The sequence below is a fragment of the Morchella sextelata genome (genome assembly GCF_020137385.1).
Source record: "Morchella sextelata strain SCLS chromosome Unknown scls_3, whole genome shotgun sequence".
Lineage (NCBI taxonomy): Eukaryota > Fungi > Ascomycota > Pezizomycetes > Pezizales > Morchellaceae > Morchella > Morchella sextelata.
Window position 1 is genome coordinate 2,487,375 of NW_025408618.1, and position 20,438 is coordinate 2,507,812.

Here is a 20,438-nt window from a genome sequence, read left to right on the forward strand (position 1 = left end):
AAGCCGGGAATACCATCGGTATATTGTGGGGTTGAAAAAAGAAAGCGCTTACAGTAGTTAGAGCTGAGAGCTACATGTAGTTATGGACAGGAACAGATCGCACCCATTAGAAAGAGACCACAATAAGTCAGCTCATATCATGATAAACCCCGAAATACCCGCATTTATGAACTCTCTCCACCACACAGTATACTACTAGGTCCATCCATATCTATCATAGATTTTACTTCGATATCTGAGTGAGGGATAGTATAAGGTGTAACGTTTGTTGCCAATATCTCGCGAAATGGAAGCGGGGATAGTAAATAAAAAGAACAGATACCCCATCCCCTACCCTTAATAAAGAGGGGTATATAATGCAAGCAAGAGTTTCAATTCTCATCATGTCGGTGTATATCAGGTTAGTCCTGATGGTTTTTGATTCAATGACAACGAGTTTAAGATTAACCACAGTGTAGGCGTTAGCTGTCCCTTTCTCTCGGGCCGCGGGGTCTACTGCTGGGTCTATCAACGCGCGCGAGTGATTGTATAACCACCATTGACCATAATCTCATGTATCCTCTCACGGAAGTCTTTTGAAAGAAGCATCGATGATCACTACGTACATACATGTAGTGGAAAAAGGTGCATTACAGTTGGAAATTCGGTGGAGAAACTACAACTCCAAATGGTAAAAATACTAACGTTACAGATCTTCCGCGCAAATAAAGCCCAATATCACTCCATTCCATACAGAGGAACGAAGAACAGACAAACAAAAAAGCAGCTAAAATACAATTGAAAGCATCACTCATCATCAGCATCCTCTACCGTGACCTTAACCGGCGCCTTTCCTTGTGCTTCCGGAGTTACTGAGGCTTCGCCTTCCTGGGCATCATTTAATTCCACTTCTTGCTTTGCTTTGCCTTTACCCTTTTCATCAGTAGGTCCTTCAGCAACCCCTAAAAGACTCTCTACAGCTGCAACTCCTTGTTTCGACCTCCACTCCCTCTCCTCCTGTACAACCTCCTGCTCCAGTGCATTCAACGCCTGCTCTTGCGCGCTGGGATTGAAGATGCTTCTTTCCCCAAATAGTGAAAGTTGGTTCTCGGTATTGAACTGAGTAGGAAGTCTTGATAAGTCGATTGAATTGACAGGAGCTGAAGACGCAGATGGAAGCCGTCTCCCACTAACTTGTTCGAGTTGCCCCGCTGCATTTCTCATAATTCTGGCTATATCATTGAGGACCTGTATACGTCTATTGACAGTCTCGCGAGTTTCCCGTTCTACCCTCTCAATGTCTTCCCGAGAACTTGTTTCGTCCAAAGGTGATATCTGAGTCCAGTCGGAGATGCTCTCAATCATGCCAGAAACGCCAGATGGCGAGATTGTAGTGGGAGTCTCAGTGATTTCTTCGTTGATATCTCTCAGCAGTGTAGACAGCCTTGTTACTTCTGCCCTGAGTCCTGGATGATGCATCATTATAAATCCCCTAAAGTCGCCTTCGGGAAATCCCAGCACAACCTGAATCCTTTCTTCTCTAGGCAATATCTCAAGCCATCTAGCAATATTCGCCACAGAACGCACCATATCTGCACCAGGTTCAGAACGGGTGGCATTCCTAGCACCCTCTGCGAGCTCCTGGGCCATATCTCTATTAGGCCAGCCCTGTAGAATTTCTTCCCGGGTTTCATCTGGAAGACCAGCAAGAGTTTCGTGCACTGTTATGCCACTTCCTGATTCTAATTGCCATTGTAAAAGTCTACTGATAGTCGCGACACTTCTTTGAACTGTTGGACTTAACCTTTCCATCTGTTCTTGGGACAACCGTTCACTCAGATTTCCACCCGTGACTGGTCCGCTAGTTCTTTGAGCTGCCCAGTTCTGTTGCGGGCGGCTGAGTCCACTTGGGGCGGTCGTTGCTCTGGTAAGGGCTGGTCTGGAAGAACGAGATGTCTGTTCTTCTCCTGGGGTCAATCTAGCGTGGTGATCCATCATGCGCTCCCGGTACATTTGTTGCCCCCTTCGACTTCTTAAGGATTCCGCTCCTCTTAACGACATTGTTCCACCTGGAGTTGTAATCGGTAAAGCAGTGGCAGTAGATCTAGGGGCAGTCAAGGGAACCACGTTCCATCCCGGCGGAAGCACCATTCCTTGAGGCAGTACCGCCGTAGCACTGGATCCGTTCAATACCGGCCCCCCATGGTAAACCGACATGCCCGGTGTTCTAATTCTTGGAGGTAAGTTGGTTTCAAGATTATTCCCGGTGTTTAGGTATGGGTTGGTAGCAGCTGCGGGGGGTGTGGCTCCAGGAGCAAGTGGGGTAGCTGGGACTTGTTGGCCTTGTAGACCACCAGCCCCCGGAATACCTGCAGCTTGCGCCTGTAATTCTCGTAATTGCCTTAATTGTTGTTGCGTCATCTCCAACATGGCTACTTCGCGGTCAAGAAGCTGCCTAGTCCTGAGTATCTGCTGAGCAAGATCTGTATACCCAGCACCACCGGCACCAACGTCTGCTAAACCTTGATTCTGCGCATGTGCCTGAATCTGTGCCTGCAACTGTGCTTGCAACTGCGCCTGTTGATTGTGTTGCTGGTTCTGCTGCTGCTGGTTCTGCTGGTTCTGTTGGTTTTGCTGCGGTTGAGGTCGTTGTTGTTGTTGGTTCATTCTATCCATTAAATTTTGGACAAAACCAGGCCCCCCAACACCAATGTCAAATCCTAGAGGACCAAGTTGCGCACCAAACGCCAGACCTGCTCCACCAGCGGCATTTGCTTGTGCTCGTGCAGCAGCGTTTTGCGCACCTGGGCCATTGAGAGGCTCGTCAAGTACAGGCCTACGACATGTAGGACATCTTTGCTGTCTTTCAAGCCAACTTCTTAAGCAGGCAAAATGGAGTACATGCCCACATGGAAGCTTTTTTGGTCTTGATCTCTGGTCTTGAGTGCCGGCTGCTCTACCACCTTCACCCGCAGCACCACCTTCAGTCCACGCTCTCATTTCTTCCCTACATATGATACAGACCCCTTCGCGCTCAACCTCTTCGGGGGTTGCATCTGGGTACCGGGAGTTCATGTGAGCAGTTGCCCGACGATAGCGGATGAAGTCTCGAATCCGGGTGATAAATGAACGGAGGGTGAGGTAGACATCGCGGATGATATGGAGTGGAAGTCCATAATATCTTAGGACAATCGAGAAGAATGAGAGATAAGTAAGGAGCTTAAGAAGGTCTATTTAGATCTGAGTCAGTCATGTTCGTGGAGAGCTCAAAAGTGTTTCCCTGTGTGAATTACCTGTAACCAACTCCAAGTAAAAAACCCATGTTCCTTTCTCCTCCCAACCCCCGACATCTAATTCCTCCTCATCTTCGTCTTCTTCTTCCAACTCAGGAACATCTTCCACAAGATCGCCAGCTCTACGTCTTCTTGTTACCTCTGCGACCCGGTCTGCATGTCTCTGGCGAGCGCCTTCCCTCTCCAGAATTCTTGCTGCACGTCTTCGCATCGCCTCCCGTTTTAAGATATATTTTTCGACCAAGCTTAGAACGTATCTACCAGTAATTCCGAGCGATGTTATTAGAAGAATTGCGAATTCGAAAGCAAACATGACCATCATATTTGGTCTCCCACGCTCAAGAACTGAGGAAACAGAGTGCCAAAGCATTGCTGAACAGGCTGAAAGAAGCAGAATCAAGGAAGAGGCCAGCCGGATATGGAAGAGTGTCGGATTGTCTGGAGGTGAGGTTTCCATAAATTCCACTCTACTTCCTCCGATCCAGCAGAAGCACTTGATAAATAATAATACACCAAACATGACGATGAACCGGACATCAAACTCGTCGCGAAATATAGTCATGGCCAAACATGTCTCCGTCACAGCATACCAAGCCTTCTCGTATAGATTCTCAATCTCGGGGGTCCGTAGAGGTCCATAGAAAATAAGCTGTAGAGCATGGCCGAAGAGTATTGAGAGAAGGAGTAACAAATTTGTAAGGACCTAAGTGACCGGCGAAGTCAGTCATCCGTGGAGATATATCTGATGGAGTGAATAAGAAGGGAAATGGACCATAAGACAAGCATTGGACTGAGCAAGGTGAACACAGGCTGAATAGAAGTTTGCGCGTTGGTTGAAAGCTGAGATGATGACGCCGGCGCCCAAAATGACGCTGGTCTAGTTGTTTAGATGGTTTATGGTTTAGCTGCTGTGGCGTAAAGCAGAGGGAAATAAGGTACTTACAGCTCCATACACGGCGAGCCGCATCTTGAATTAACTTGAGCGGGTCCAGCAAAGGACTCTGGTGTTCTAGTTGAAAGCCCTTGAGAGGGGGAAGATGATAAGGAGTTAGGAGACCAGAATTATAATTGATTCTTGGGACTTTATCCCGTTGCTCAGCGGGGGGTAGAAAAAGAAAGAAAGAAAGAAGCTTTTGGATGTCCACTGAATTCGCGTTTCAACTTCAGCACGAGAGAACACGGTGTCGCTGGACATGGCCATTACATAAGGATGTGCATGTGGCACGTGCGCAAATCAGCACTCAACCAAAATAATTCATCCTGGAGATAAGCTTTAGAGTTTTACATGTACTTAAAACATTCCTTGAATTACATTCTATTGAGGCACATCACAAATATATATATTCCTATGTCACTGCGATAATCATTGCAATTATGAAAGTTGCGAAAATGACCACCGAGTTTGCTATCTATCCAAAGATCTTATCAGATCAGATTCAATCGTTTTGAACGCGAGTGATGGCCTGTGAGACTCGGGTCACCCGGGTTAATCCCGAACCCTCGGCTGATGGATACATGTAGATTCACCCGCTGATATTTGAATATAAGTGTATGGAGGTGCACTTCTCAATCATTTTCCCTGGTCTGTGCATCTCACGCAAGGAATCCATCCGCTATAAGCCTTTAACCCTTTAATTACGTCTGATAAAAATGTTCACCCCACACAAGCCAGGCAAATACTACAGCTATGAAGGTTTCCGCGACTTCATAAGGGCTCAAGGCTAATTCAACTCTTTCGTTTAAATTTCATCGTCTTCGCCCCTTTCTCTCCAAAGCGATACGGCTTCAATCCTGCCTATAGCTCCCATCAAAACTAGTGGACGTCTCGGTTTAGCCACTGGCTTATACGATGGTATGTTGGATCCGCAGAACCAGTTATTTTTTGACAAAAGTTAGTACGAGCCAAATATTTCTGCGCTGCCACTTGGAGCATGAGGAGCATCGAATGCTTATCCCCTGCATCGTAGTTGGTTGATTTGACTGACTCGAATCAGTGAATTATAATTCACATTATTTATGCAGTATCTCTAACTGGATTAACTCAATATCTGATAATAGCCCTATTTGTCTGAGAACAGGATATGGAAATCAAACCTTTCTGGATGCAATTGACTTGTAGGCGCAGCCAAATACGTTATGTTTCACTAATTACAGTATTCTCAAATTCGCCAGATATCACTGAGTCCAGTCAGGCAAAATATACGATCCAGGGGATACTCAGGAAGCTCTGATACAGGAGCATACAATAGCAACTCTACGCATGTATATATGCGATTCACGACGTTAATTATCTCACAGCATGTGAAATTTCGTCGCTACCAGGTCGGTATTTTGCCCACTACCACTGCGAATATTTATCCTAGCTGGATTAGCAACTGACCTCAGAACGTATTTACTAGCTTTGTTGGTTGCTATGATCCGTTGCTATGAAGATTAAGCTATGTAGCTGCACCTCCCTCAACAGGCTTAATACAATTAGTGGCCTAACCCGACCCGTTATACCTACAGGCGGTTTCCGTTCGGGACTGCTTTCTAAAATCTGGGGTCGGAAAGGGCCTGTCATGTCTTGGGTTCCACGATTCCACGATTCACGAACAAACAAGACCTTGTGATCTTATCAATCTTATCAGATTGGATTGCTAATTGAGGAAACTAACCATTAATAGTTAATTTCATCTAATAGTTTTTCAAGGGACGGCTAAATAGCAAATTACCGGCTCATATGAGTAGTTATCGGAGGTTCTAACCACAGTTCTATGGACCCTAAGTCAATTACTGGTGAAGATGAAGTCATGTGGGTGAAGCGGAGGGGAAATTCTCGTGGAAGATCGGGAATCATCCGAGTTGTCACGAGCAGGGTTCAAGCGGCTCTTGGAGGGGGAGGGGGAGGGAAAAAAAAAAAAAAAACCGAAAAAAACACACACATATTCCACCAATAACGACGCTCCGGTGGGCATTAACCTCGTTATTAAGAACAAAAGGACAAATTGATATTAGATATTCCAAACAGCAGAGGACGTTTTCAAAACAATCTGTTTTCTGGTGTCTTCAGATTGAGCGAGATTAGTGAGCTTATCCAATCTCAGCTTGCGAACTGTCCCCCCTCTCGAGCACCATCCCACGCCATAGATCATTTTTCTTTTGCACCAGAAACAAACGCAAGACTTCCCGTCTCCGTTCCACTTTTAGCGTGGGATTTTAGAAGCTCTGCATCCACTAATAAACGAAGCCCCCGGATTCTGTTTAACCACCCCCGGAATTTCAACCCCTCCGCCTTTTCCCTCCCCGCTCTCTAGACTCTTACCGTGCCTACACCTCCTCTTCCTCCTTTCATTCCTCAATCACTTCCTATCTTAGGCTCCTCTCAATCTTTACAGCACCTGCATTTCGGGATTGCTAGTGTTTTCGACGTTTCCTCTGTTGCTGTGACTTCAATACACTTCTTTTTTCCACTACCAATCTTTTTACTTTTTTTTTCTTTCGGGAGCGCTTTATAAGAGTCATCGGAAGCAACCGTCCCTTGCAGCTCTGTGGACAGTTCCACAACGCCAATTCGCTCAGTCTTAAAACGTACGATTCTCAGTTACCCATCTTGAGATAAATGGCTACAGTTCAGGAAGCCATCAAAGAATCCCTCGTAGGTAGCGAGCAACCTGCTCTGCTTACCGATGAAGCAAAGAAAACCTTCGACAAGTATGCGTCCCATACCGCTCCTTCGGGGGAGCGCTACATGACCAAAGAGGACTTTGTTTCGGCCATTGCACCTCCGGACCAAGATTATCATAAAATCAAGAGGGAGCAGTACTTGATTTTGTTTGAGGTGGCCGATCGCCGCAAAGAAGGCATTGTCAATCTCCACGATTGGGCAAATTTCGAGAACCTTCTTGCGAAGCCAGATGTCGAATATGAAATTGCATTTAGACTATTCGATGTCGAAGGTAAAGGCAGTGTAAAGTATGATGAATTTATTAAACTTTGTACAGCCAACAGGGACCCTTCCGATATTCCATTTGACTGGAATAGCATGTGGGCGTCTCTTTACCTCGGGGGGAAGAACAAGCGTCATGACCTGACGTACCCCCAATTCTCACAGATGCTCCGTGGGCTCCAGGGGGAACGTGTTAGGCAGGCTTTCCACTATTTCGACAAAAGGGGTACTGGTTTTATCGAACCAGAGGAGTTCCAACGAATAATCCTCGAAACCTCTGCTCACAAGCTCAGTGACCACCTTCTTGAGAATCTGCACACACTTTGCAACATCTCTGTCGGGTCCAAGATCAGCTATGCCAATGTTCGTGCATTCCAGAACATTGTTCGAGGAATGGATATGGTCGACTTAATTGTGCGTAATGCTACCGCCAAATCTGCTGACGGGAAGATCACCCGCACCGATTTCCTAAACGAAGCGGCAAAGGTCGCTAGATTCACTCTTTTCACACCCATGGAGGCCGATATCCTGTTCCATTTCGCTGGTCTTGATACAACATCCGGCCGTTTGGGGCTTAAGGACTTTACACGTGTTCTTGACCCGTCATGGCGGGGGCCAAAGCTCGATACTTCTGGGTTACTGCCTCCCACTGAGGGACTTCTTCCTACAGTTGATTCGGTCACCCACGGTCGAGGCTTTTTTGGGCAAGCCCTAGATGCAGCTCAGAACTTTGCCCTTGGGTCACTCGCAGGAGCATTCGGTGCAACTATTGTTTACCCCATTGACCTTGTCAAGACACGGATGCAGAACCAACGAAGCAAGGTTGTGGGTGAGCTTATGTACAAGAACTCTTTAGATTGCGCCAAGAAGGTTATTCGTAACGAGGGATTTTTGGGGTTGTACAGTGGCCTGGGACCACAATTGATTGTAGGTTATGTATAGTCATGTGTTGATCAGATAATTGGAGGTACTAATGGATTATTTTGAATATAGGGTGTTGCGCCAGAGAAAGCTATCAAACTCACTGTCAATGACTTGGTCAGATCGAAGGCGAAGGATAAGAACGGCGAGATCACCCTTCCGTGGGAGCTCCTTGCGGGAGGGGGTGCGGGCGCTTGCCAGGTCGTTTTTACAAAGTGAGATATGACTTTCCTGCTTTGCGAGTTCACATCCATTTCTTCGCTTTCGCTTCAATATTGTGTAGTATCTGGGCCTTTGGCTAACCCATTTCAAGCCCCCTTGAAATCGTAAAAATCCGTCTTCAGGTTCAAGGAGAAGTCGCCAAAAATGTTGAAGGAGTTCCTCGCCGTTCAGCCCTATGGATTGTCAAAAATCTTGGGTTGATCGGTCTTTACAAGGGAGCATCCGCATGTCTCCTCCGTGATGTCCCGTTCTCAGCGATTTACTTCCCAACATACAATCATTTAAAAACCGACTTTTTTGGCGAATCGCCTACTAAGAAACTTGGAATTCTTCAATTATTGGCTGCTGGTGCAATCGCCGGTATGCCTGCCGCATACTTCACCACCCCCTGCGATGTCATCAAAACTCGTTTACAGGTCGAGGCCAGACAGGGACAGACCCATTACCGTGGTTTGATCCACTGCGCTACAACGGTCTGGAAAGAAGAAGGGTTTAAAGCCTTCTTTAAGGGAGGTCCTGCAAGGATCCTGCGAAGTTCGCCCCAATTTGGTGCGACCCTGGCTGCGTATGAGCTTTTGCAAAACATTTTCCCAACGGCTGGGAAAGAGAAGCAGAACGCAGAAAGCCTCTCAGGTGGAATCATACCAGCTATCGGGATGGCAGAACAGAGTGCACCTATGCCTTACCTCAGAAGCCGGAATGCATTGAAGATCATCATGGTAAGTTCAACTGAATATATTGGGGATCTGAGACTAATTGTGAATCAGGATCTCGATCAAAATTTTGGACGCCCAAAGGTCCCACAAGGTTTCGGCCAGAGATATTAACTTCTTAACCCCGGGAAATAAAGAAAAAATCATATATAAAATAGAGAGATATAACTTACTTTTCCCCTTTGTATCCCTCCTTTTCTCTCTTTTTTAAAAAGCTAAACAACGCTTTATATCTTCTTAGATTTAGATCATGTGTGCGTCTTTGGAAACCATTTTATTTTCTTTAGAGGTGTTTTTTCTACATCAGCATAGAGGCCTCATACACAAGACTAGCTCGTTTTTCTTTGTGTATAGATTTATTTCATTATTATTCCTTTACTTTTATTTATTTTTGCGAGTTATAAGCGTGTGGAGTTTGAAGTTCAAAATATCTGTAGTTAGTTAGGGATTTCGAAAAGGGTCTTTGGGGTTTTATAAGTTTTTCGGATGCGGTCTCATTCTTCTCTTCTATCTTAAAGGTTGAACTGGATCCGGATAAAGGTTTAAAACGGCACTACTAAAGAGAAAGGTTAGGCACATGCATGCACAATCTATGAGTAAAAAAAAAAACGTTTAATTTGTCTCTGAGTTACAGATTTTTATAGAATCAAAGAAGATATAGAACAGCGAAAAACTTAAAAAAAAATAAACCTAGAAATAGTAAAGAAAGCTACTAGTGCGTATATAGCTAGATTCAAAGGCAACCTTGCATACATCTAATAACTAGGGAAATGATCAAATCACCAAGTAAAGAGGAAAGAGCAAATACTAAGAGATAAACAAATAAAAGGCATGTATGCGTTCTTGCTCATGATTATATGGTATAACTAAGAGAATAAAGCAACGTAATATGAAGAAGAAAAAAATCATATCGGCGAATTCCTGTCCATCCAATCCATTTCCTTCGTCCGATTCGTAGAACCAATGGACCGTTGATTTCTCATGCCCTCATAATCACTCGAAATTATGAAATATTAGCGATCGGATATATGAAATTAAAAAATAAGAGATTAACTTCGAAAAGATCGTTTCGACCCGACTAGCAGGTGACTAGGCCCCAATCCTGGTCAGGATAGAAAGAAGAGAAATAAGTCCTGACGGATATCTTTTTTTTTTGAGGGCGGGGGGGTATATGCGTTATGTTTATGGGTGTATATCCAAGCCAACGTAGTGTAGACTAGGAAGACAAACGCAACATCGACGACAGCGTCCTACGGACCTCGACTCGTAAATGACAAATTGTAACCTCTGTAAGCTTCGTAATTCGTAAATCATGAGTCATGACATAACCAAATAGTAAAGAAAGAAAATGGAGAATGAAAGAAGGAAATAAAACGCTAAATCCGAATAAAAAGAAGGACATGACTTAATAAATAATAAACCTAACCAGCCAGTAGTAGAAATAAACGAAATATAAAACTGAAGAAACGAAGGTAGATTAATTAAACAAGAGATTAACAGAATGAGTGATAAATACGTGCTCGATCCAGCTTCGGTCGTAAATTGAGATCATAAAAAGATGATAAACAAAGATTAAAGGGGAATAGTGAGTTGGGAAATGAAGAAGGGAAAGAATTATAAATGCAACCAGGATTATAGGTTGTAATTATAATAGTTGATAGTAGTGCCTCTGAAAGCACGATTCGCTTTGATCTTCTGCTGCCTATAATATCTCCCCGCTGCTTCGGTTGGACAGGCTTGAAAAGTCCAAGTTTTGATTATTGATTTGGCTTGATTCTTGATGCCGCTTCCGCATGCCAGTTTCCAATACTCGCGTTTCCCCCTGGGTCTCCTCACATCGTAGAACTTTCCTCCCAAAGTCGGAATTAACCTCTTCTCTTGTAGAAACCTAACCACATGGTATGCTTTCTCGAGTCTCTCCTCGGGTATCTTATCAAATGTCTGGATCAATGCCCAGTCGAGTGCTGTCTCTCCATCTTTCGATTTGATGTACGGGTTCGCACCTGACTCTAGTAAGATATCCAAGATCTCCAAATCCATATGCTTGACTGCAAGGTGCAATGCAGTCGCACCTTCCTTATCCCTCGCGTCGATATCCGCCTTATTCTCAAGCAGAAGCTTAAAAACATTTAAATTCCTCTTTGTCCGGTGATGGTCGTAGCTTTTCAAGGCCTTGCTCATGATCGACAATCCCGCCCCATCCACTGCTGTTACTTCCGCTCCGTTCTCCAGGAGCAAGCGGACAACTTCCTCATTCCCTCTCATGGCAGCAAAGTGCAGTGCTGTTGTCCCGGTTTCGTCTGTCTGGTTGATGTTGGCTCCCTTATCCAACAGGAGCTTCACGATAGTTTCACTGCCCTGGAAAGCGGCAAAGTGGAGGACCGTTTCTTGACTATGGCAGTGATGGGCGTCGGCCGGACATTCGATGCTGACATCTTTGTCGAGGAGTAGCTGGAACAGTGCTTCATGACCCCTCCAGGCAGCCCAGTGAAGTGTGCAGCGGATTTTGAGGTTTCCTCGACGATAAACGTTGCGACAAATTTGAGTTGCATGCTGATTCAGCTCTGACGTTAAGAGTTCCCGGAGCCGGCGGTTCGTTCTTAAGAGAGAGCCTATCCCCGACTCTTCAAGGTATGTTGATATGCAGAGAAGGAGTTCATTGGGTAAGTCGAGTAGAAGACCCATGGGAAATATTAGGGCAAAGACTCTCGAGAGTTAGACCTGCTAAACGTATCAAGAACTGAATTAGGAGTTAGTAAACTTAGTCAATAAAAAGTGTAAGAATGCGTATGTACCTGTAAATCACCAGGATTCAAACTTTGTGTGACTGAGTCAAGCTTCTCTAAAGCTACTCTATTCACAATCGGATCTCTCTAGCTTCTGCTGAATGGTTTGTCTTCGGAGAAGAAATGAGCGGCGAGGCAATGGTTAAGAATGAAAGTGACTTTTACGTTTTTTGCGTTCTGTCAAATTGGATTTGGGATGAGCGAAGAAGAGAAATGAAGGGCCACCTCCACAGCCTACCATTTATGAAGTTGGTGGGTGCGCACCTAGGTGTGCATATTCGCACTTGTGCATATTCGCACTTGTGCATATTCGCACTTGTGCATACATGTATGCATGCATGCACGTGACACTGTCATATATGTGTGTATTCCAAACGGTCATGAAATGAAATGGTAATCTGGTCTAGTTCACAAGAGTTCCTCTTTTTTTTTTAGCGGTTTCAGGTCTTTGCTTTTGAAAGTGGCAGTACAATAATGGCGTATATATATGTATACGTACGTAATGTGCCATCAATGAAACTGCCATCGTAGAATAAATTATCTACTGCGCACTTCTCATGGTTTGAGGGAGCGCTGCAGTATAGTTTACGTCCAGGAAAAAAATCGATCCCCCGTGGGCTCGAGGACGAACATATTGACAATGGCAAGAAGGAGAAGAATACATGTAGTTTGTGCTTTACGTAGTGCAGGAATCGGAACGATACTAGGCAACAATGCATATATGTCTGGTGCGCAATTGTCATCCAGCCTACGCGTCATAGCCGGCATCAACTCAAATTGCCTGCTTCCTTTCAATTTGCACTTTTGAGATGCTTTCTAGTATTCTCCCAAGATTTCACACACACATTTTTTTCGGAATTCCAAGTAATTGAAGCTACAATACACAGCAGAATGATGCAACTTCACCTACAACAACTCTACTACATCCTACGTAGGTAGAGTTGCGATGCATGTCGCCACAATCTAGACCGATTGGCCAATGCATAATATCTGCGATTATAGCCATGAAATCATTAAAAAAGAAAGAACGTCCAAAATCCATACTGCAAATACCTAATGACCGGGCGGATCGCAAGGCGGACTAGCAACGGTGAAGGGGACAAAATCACAACCGTCCCCTATTTGACTCAAGCTTCAATTTTGACAGGTTTTCTGATTCGCAACCTGCCCGTCGACAACCGAATCCGGGTCAAAACCCGGTTGGTACTAATCGTATCTAGCGAGTATTTTCAGCTTCAATCCCAGCTCACATCAGCTCGGCAATTTGTGCTACCATACCTGTATCTAGAGTATCTGGCATGCACATGCATGCATGTTCCTCCCCAGTACCCTGTTTTCATACAACGCCATAAATTCAATAACATCGGTACCTGAGCTATTACTACTAACACATGTACCTACGTATTCTTTCTGCTCATATCAATGCTTGAAATTGACAGGAGAGAACGTATCCGTCCGGGAGACGGCGAGAATTAAAAGCTCAAGCGAACGTCAATGGGAACTTCAGTTGTAAACGGCAGTACGTCTATTTATAAATACATGCAACTAGATAATTCGCGACTCCCTGGATGGACGTATTATTGAGTCCTCGTATGTGTTCTTAGTTTAAAGGGCGGATACCGATGTTCACTTTAATTATGTTGGTTCCCTAAGTACGTATTCGAACTTACGGCGAAATTTATGTTGAACCACCTATTCTGACGTTTTCTAGGACCAGCTGGAAATAAGTCATCAAGAGTAGGTACATGTAGGTACATGTGTACTCATGCAAGTACATGTATGCAAGGGTATAGGATATAATCTACTCACGACAGGCATGAAGTACCCGAATATGCAGCTGCAAGTTTTTGGTGTATTTTTGACTTCTACTCCAATGGAAATTGCAGATTAGGACGTGCATTTTCGGGTACTTGTTACCTGCTGCGAGTATATACATGTGTGTACAGTCCTTCAGATCATTCTAGAGTAGGCAGAATAAGCTAACCTATGGTACTCAAGCTACATAGTACACGATATTCTACCTGCATTTTCCCCTGAAGCGAGAATACCGCCTTTTGATCTGATCGTGGCGGTATAATGCATACATGCGGTGTCACAGATGCACAAGATAACCGCTAGGTTCGAGGATGCGTCTCAGCAAGGGTCTTCGTCAGAAGAGGAGTTGAAATGAAAAAAAATTGCTCTCCTGTGAATTCCTTGTTTCAGACCACATATATGACAGAATTCATGACCGTTGTTGAGCCATGAACTAATGCATGGGCCAAGATATGCATGACCAAGTATCCGAGAAACTTCGTCACTGGCAACCTATCCTCTTTCCTGGGATTGAGAGTTGTCATTGCCTCCCGGAATCACCCTTACAGTTTCTGCGCACGAGACTGATTGGAATCCGAGATCAGCCCAACTGGTAAAACATTCTTTACCAAGGGTGAATTCTAGATGGATAAAAAAGTAGTTACATGTAGGTACGACGTAAATCGAAATGTCCTATGCAGCTAGCTGTCAGTGCATGTGTGCATGTATGGGGTTGGTTGACGATGACAACGTCCCATCACTGCGGTACAAGCAGCTCCTTCTTGAGTGGGGAGAGCACTTCCTGGGGCCGACCAGCGTCTAATACAGTATCAATATATGTATCTCAATGAATGCAGATGTTTTATCTCCTTTGTTTGAATTTGGCACTTTTTTTATTTTATTCAGTGGTTTCAGTTGTTAAATACATTCGAATCATCACACATCACTCGCTTACGTAGGTGGTGTACGTTCGTTTTTTTTTCACTTTAATTCATTTCGTGCTTTATATAAAAGAGTGGACAACTAAATGAATTACACGTATATTTCTAAATAAAGCAGCATCAATGCATCGTCATTAGATGCTGCGACCTATCGACTGCATGCTACGTCTTGTTTCCGATTCAAATACGGACCAGCAATTAATTTACGTTCTATAGATCTAACGGTACATTGTACATGAAACCAGTTACGGAACTGGTGCCTGATTAAATAGAAATACAGAATAACGAAGGAATGAGAGAGTGGACCCGGGAGCAACATCAGGGGATGCGGCCAAAGAGTGGTTGAATCATAAGAAATCACTCAATTTCAGCGCGTTGAATCACGGATGATGACTCAGTGTCCCGTAAGCTTTATTCAAGATAACTCGCTATGTGCTATGTAATGTGCTCAATACACAAATCCTGTCGGGTGCATTATATCTCTCAAATGCTGTAGTAGCTGAAGGCTATATACTCCTGACTATTAGTTACATGGTATCATTATATATCTGTAGTAACCGCCCAGTTTAAAAACAAAACCCGCTGTCCCAATAACTAACAAATGAAAAAAGAGCACTGCTCAATGTGGAAGATCCGGTAATAATACACTAGTCCGAATTTCAGATTCGGGGAAAAATATCTCGTCTCTCGAACGCACTATCTCAAGTCTTGCTTGGATCGGCCTCAACGCAGCCTCTTCGTCATAATCCTGCCGCTCCGCCATCCTAGCGCAGCCAACCCCCTTATCTAAACCTTCCTGGGATGCATTTCTTGACCCATCCCCGTCTAGAATGCCTTCATTAGAGCCCCTTTCTACCCGAGGCTTCATGAAGTGCGTATACGCTGCCTTCATTGACGGGGCTGATGAGGTAAAAATACCTAGCGTGCATTCGAGGAGATTGTACAAGTATATGTAAGTGGCGTTGTCTAGTTTAGTAGTATATAGTTAGTATATAGAAAAAGGCCTAGGGGAGAGTTTAGATTGAGTACTAACAGGTGGCGTCGAAGGAGGTAATATACGTGTAGAAATAGTAGAGGCGGAGTACAGATATTATGCAAACGCTGTATAATCCGAGATTGTTAATACTGACTGAGTGGTAGCTATAGCACCAATGGTGATGAGAGAGGACTTACACTCCACCAAGTCCTAGGATCAGAGTTGAAATGATCTTCTGGGTGCATGGAAGTTGCAGTCGCCAAACCATTCTCATGGGGAGTATCAATATTGCAATCTCCAAGCTCAGGTGCACACCACCCAGAGGATAAAGAAGTCCGAACGAAGCATTCCTGTATGATAGTCAGTACTATTACCAGATCAAATCATGGTATTGGAGATGCTAACAAAAAGAATAAGCAAAAAAAGCTCGTCACAAAAAAGATGATATTAACGACGATGTAGAGCATTATCAGCTTCGTCATCCATCCTGAGGTGTTTGCAAACAGTCTCCTCAGAAAACATAGTATTGACAGCTTAATGAAGAGAACAGCTGTAGCATAGATAGCGCCATGGAAACTCATAATCTATAAACCCCAAAACTTTAATTCTAATCAGATCGAATTGTTATGATGGTATGGGTTTGATTTAATACTGACAATTCCTCGTCCCTTTTTGAACTCGGGGTATTCTAGATCCCACCAATGTACGCCTGCACCGCCGCTAACAACACCAATGATTATTGTTGCACCGACTGCTATGGTATTTAACTACACCAGAGTTAGTCGATGACAACATCGAATGGCATTGCATGGTTTGAGGGAGCACCCACCGTCGCACCAATAATCAGCCAATCATCCACGCCCAACGTTCTCAGCATAACCCTAGACCCAATCCTCACAGCAACCACCAACGTTGAAAGCGCCACCATTACAATGGTCAACGCAAACAAATATTCCGCCTTGTTCTCTGGCTCATACTCCCAAGGGTAGGGGTCACTCCCGACTGCTGGATGAACAAAACCTGGTGGATAGAAGCCCGTCCGTGAACCCCCCCAACTTCCATTCCTTGGGATCGGCTCCTCTCCACCAGGTAGCACTCGTAGTTCGTCGGGAGTCATCGAGGCTCAAGTCCTGTCCTGGTGTTGGGAATGATTGAGGACGAGAATCATGTCTGGACGAAGCATGATATAGTTATATAGATACAGCATTTTCTCACATCTGCCCCCCTTCCGGATTCCGATTCCCTGTGCCCTGTGTGGGGGGGATACACATGTACAAGGGTAGTCCTGAATGGATGAAGGTACCACCACGGGACCAGTGTGCCAGTGTGCCAGTGTGGGGACCTTTTGGTCCGGGCTACTAATAACATGTCAGCATAACCTCACCCTGAGAACTCAGCCCTATCCTTTCGTGTAGCTAACCGCACCACCCCCTGGATAAGCCATTGCAAATCGTTCACCAATCACAAAGATCAGACGAGTTTTCCCCTCGTATTTGGTTTAGTGGTGTCCACATTAATCTCTCCAGGGTATTTGGATTAGTGGGTTCGCGGGGTGACCGTTGGGTAGGACTGTACAACATGAGTTAAGATCCACCCTTTAGTACTGAAGACATTTCCACCTTTCCTCTAAATACTCTCTACCCCTACTATATTTAGTGGATATGTAGCGGATACGTCAGTTGACGATCTCGATTTAGGCTAGTTATGTCCCAGGGCCATTTACCTATACATTTTTGCGGCTTTAAATTTCATTCATGCTCAGGGCACATAGTAATACCGTGTACCGTGGTCTCGGTTCTTGACACCAGGACGTCACCAGAAAACAACTACCGATGGAGGGAAAGAAGCTGACCCGTTGGATTCTCGTTTTCTCTTCTGCGCTCCGTTTCATAACCCCCTCACTCCACAGTGACGCCGCATATGGGCATGTTACTTTACACCGCCGTGAACGGTAGCCGCCTGCAGGGCCACATATTATATTATGTTTACCAACAACAGTCAGCAACTGTTATATAGCCCCATGGTGTACCACTGGGCCTGCTTTACAGTGTCACGCACAAGAAATTACCCATGTCAAATTCTATCACGACTTTCTAGATCGGTTGTCGGGCTGTTGAAAATGCATCTTTCTGGCCGGACCTTTAAATGTTTTTAGCAATTATGGTGCGCCCAATCATAAAGGTAGTCAAAAAATTGGGGCGAGGTCGAGGTTGAATAACTTTCCAACGAAACAAATTATGAAAAATCCGGTTGGTAAAATTGAAGTACTAGTGATGAAGAAGAACTTTACCAACCAGATTTTTGATATCTCTCCTGGTTAAAAAGTTATTCAAGCTTGAAATTCGGTATTTTAGTATGTAAAAAGCGCCAAGACTAAACAAAGTGGAACAGTATTATACCCATTTATACCCTTAAAGAAGCAAACCTGATCAGGCCATGGCAGTGATGCAGCAGAAGGCTAGAAATGGGCCCTCTTATTGGCCCATGAGGCCATATTGCAGCCACAATTGTTCCACTTCTGTATCTTCCGTATGCCACCCCATCACCTTTAAGAGTGTGCGCACCATACATAAATTCTCTAGATAGATAACTCATAGCCGACATGGAAATTGTTAAGAATAACTGTTAAATCCTATGCGCGCAGCATAAGAAGGGCCAATATAAAGTTAATGATTCTCATTATGCGAGCTCTGGCCACCGATCGACCTAACCCTCACTTGCGTCAAAATTCCAAATCATCGAGTACGGATCAGACAAGATTAAATCCAAGCCGAGATTGCCGAATAAGATCTGTCTAATAATGCCTACTAAAAGCTTGCCGCCAGTAGAGTTTTGCTACCTGACATAAAAAAGCTTCAAGTCAAGTGATAAGAGTGGAGCATGAAGCGGCAACGAACTCTCAAGCGGCAAAAAATGAGAGGATGAGACGCGGCAACCCGCTTTAGCTATGTGGGGAAGAGGCGGGGAGGGCGGGGACAATCTAGACTTTAGTAGGCATTAATCGTTACCGACAAGCTAGGCCTGTTTCGGAACACTACCTTAGTACTGGACCCTTGCTGATCTTTGATTGAGGGTCTAGGACCCTATCAAAGAATAGATCTATGTAGAGCTAGGATTTAAGGCACAACTACTTATGTACGTAGAAACTACTGATGTCAAGATGCAACTACCTACCGGGTAGTCCAGATAGAATCTATTTCACCTATCTTTAGCCCTTATCTGGAAATGGCATAGTCCCCATAAATGCGTTTTCTAGCTATATGTCAAACGCGAACTACCTTTAGATCCGCAATGCAGCCCCCCAAATCGAGTCTTTGCACAAACAGAGCCAGTCTCCAATTAATTTCCCGGTAGCCTGTTGGTGCCGATTCTCCTTCGGAAGTTTAGAGCTGGAGCCCTTTTGCGCAATCAAGACCCTACTCTACTTTAATCGAGGGCATCCACCTGCAGGCAGCTGGATACCTGCCGGAGGCTAGACTTCCTTATGCTTAAAAGCTACATACCTAGGCCACACTATCCTTTCTTTTGCGCATGCTTAAAAGATACCTATCAAGTGGTTAGCCGCGTGATAAAGCCCTGATGCTTATCTTAAAGCATACACACCCTGATCGAGCCGAGGTTTATGTGTACCTCGCATGGCTAGCTGGGGGAAATGATCGACATGCCGGCATTCTACTAGCTGCGGGACGTTGATTTTCCGATATCTACGGTCCCTTGCTGATCGAGTCCTCAGAGGGTAAAGGTGCATATATTTGGATCCTGTGGCGCGGGAATTCTTTGGCCGTGGTAGGTGTGATGTTTAGCTCTATGGATTACTTGCTTACCAATGAAAGAAGCGGAAAATGAAAGTTTCCAAGGCGGGGTTTTTGTATGAGAGAATGGCGCCACTCTGTTCAGATGATCATTACCCCGAGAAATCGCATTTTCTGGTTCTTTTGCTGGTGAGCAAGTATCTATCTAATATCCCGGAGAGGGATTGGTAGCGTTTTATTTCCATTAAAAATAGATTACAGTTACTCATTTACTACGAAAAAAACTAGAAAATCCAAATGATTGAGATAGATGATTTGGATGAGAGGTCACTATTATATACATATTACCCTTTCCCTAAGCAGCAGTTAATGTGCACCTACTACTATCCAAGAAAGCATCATCCATGGATAGCTTGCATATATCTTTCAGGATTTCGCTCAATTATTGAGCCACATCAGGAGAGCGATGCCCTTGTCGATGGTGGCAAAATCATAATTAGCACTACACAACTAACTAGCGAATGTCTTTATGCAGCATCTGCTTCTAAGTATGGGGCGTTTATTAGTACATACGGTGCTAGACGATATACGTCAAACAGTACGCAATTTATGGCCCGCTAAAACAAGCCGGTGAATCATGGTTGGCAGAGTAGTACTAATAAAGATGTTTAATCATGATATATCACTCGGTCTTATCATGAAGGAGACAATTGACTTGTTACTGACTACCGCACAGCCTACAAAGAATGCAAAACATAGTATTTTCATGGCTTTCACAGCAAGCGCATGTTTTATGACTCGTTCCGTATTATTCGCGAACAGGCCGTCAGTGGGAACGCTTCGAGCCCGGGCCTAATATTCAGCCATGCCGGGCTCAGCGTGAAGAGCTAGTAACGTTTAGACTAAAGGCCCGGCCGGTTGTCTACAAAGAAGTGCGGCGGCCGAGTTCATATGGATTCGGAGGAAGAAGTAGAGTAGCTAAGGTCCCCGCGCTTGGGTCAATCTAAGAGCGGCCGCGCCGTAACCGAACCGCAGCCTGGCCCACCCCTTACGCCCCGGACCTCGACTGGTCCGGGAGATGAGAGACCGGTATATCGACTCGGTCGGCGCCGGAAATGAGCGGACTGGCAGGG

At 44.7% G+C, this 20,438-nt stretch overlaps 4 protein-coding genes across 4 annotated transcripts; 1 reads left to right on the forward strand and 3 right to left on the reverse strand.

The window, feature by feature from the left end:
* Positions 1 to 786: 786 nt before the first annotated feature.
* On the reverse strand, positions 787 to 4,239 carry H6S33_009454 (uncharacterized protein; the record flags this gene model as incomplete). Its single annotated transcript, XM_044840851.1, has 5 exons — positions 787 to 1,098; positions 1,174 to 3,209; positions 3,273 to 3,975; positions 4,045 to 4,149; positions 4,216 to 4,239. 5 exons carry the CDS (start codon positions 4,237 to 4,239, stop codon positions 787 to 789), a joined length of 3,180 nt encoding a protein of 1,059 aa, XP_044698269.1.
* A 2,634-nt stretch (positions 4,240 to 6,873) lies between these two features.
* On the forward strand, positions 6,874 to 9,170 carry H6S33_009455 (uncharacterized protein; the record flags this gene model as incomplete). The annotated part of the gene is made up of 4 exons (XM_044840852.1): positions 6,874 to 8,127; positions 8,194 to 8,336; positions 8,435 to 9,062; positions 9,111 to 9,170. The coding sequence occupies 4 exons, from the start codon at positions 6,874 to 6,876 to the stop codon at positions 9,168 to 9,170; spliced, it is 2,085 nt and encodes a 694-aa protein (XP_044698270.1).
* Positions 9,171 to 10,688: 1,518 nt separating this feature from the next.
* H6S33_009456 (uncharacterized protein) lies at positions 10,689 to 11,741 on the reverse strand (the record flags this gene model as incomplete). Its single annotated transcript, XM_044840854.1, has 1 exon — positions 10,689 to 11,741. The coding sequence occupies one exon, from the start codon at positions 11,739 to 11,741 to the stop codon at positions 10,689 to 10,691; it is 1,053 nt and encodes a 350-aa protein (XP_044698271.1).
* A 3,455-nt stretch (positions 11,742 to 15,196) lies between these two features.
* H6S33_009457 (uncharacterized protein) lies at positions 15,197 to 16,670 on the reverse strand (the record flags this gene model as incomplete). The annotated part of the gene is made up of 6 exons (XM_044840855.1): positions 15,197 to 15,543; positions 15,611 to 15,678; positions 15,751 to 15,903; positions 15,959 to 16,137; positions 16,210 to 16,320; positions 16,383 to 16,670. 6 exons carry the CDS (start codon positions 16,668 to 16,670, stop codon positions 15,197 to 15,199), a joined length of 1,146 nt encoding a protein of 381 aa, XP_044698272.1.
* Positions 16,671 to 20,438: the final 3,768 nt, after the last annotated feature.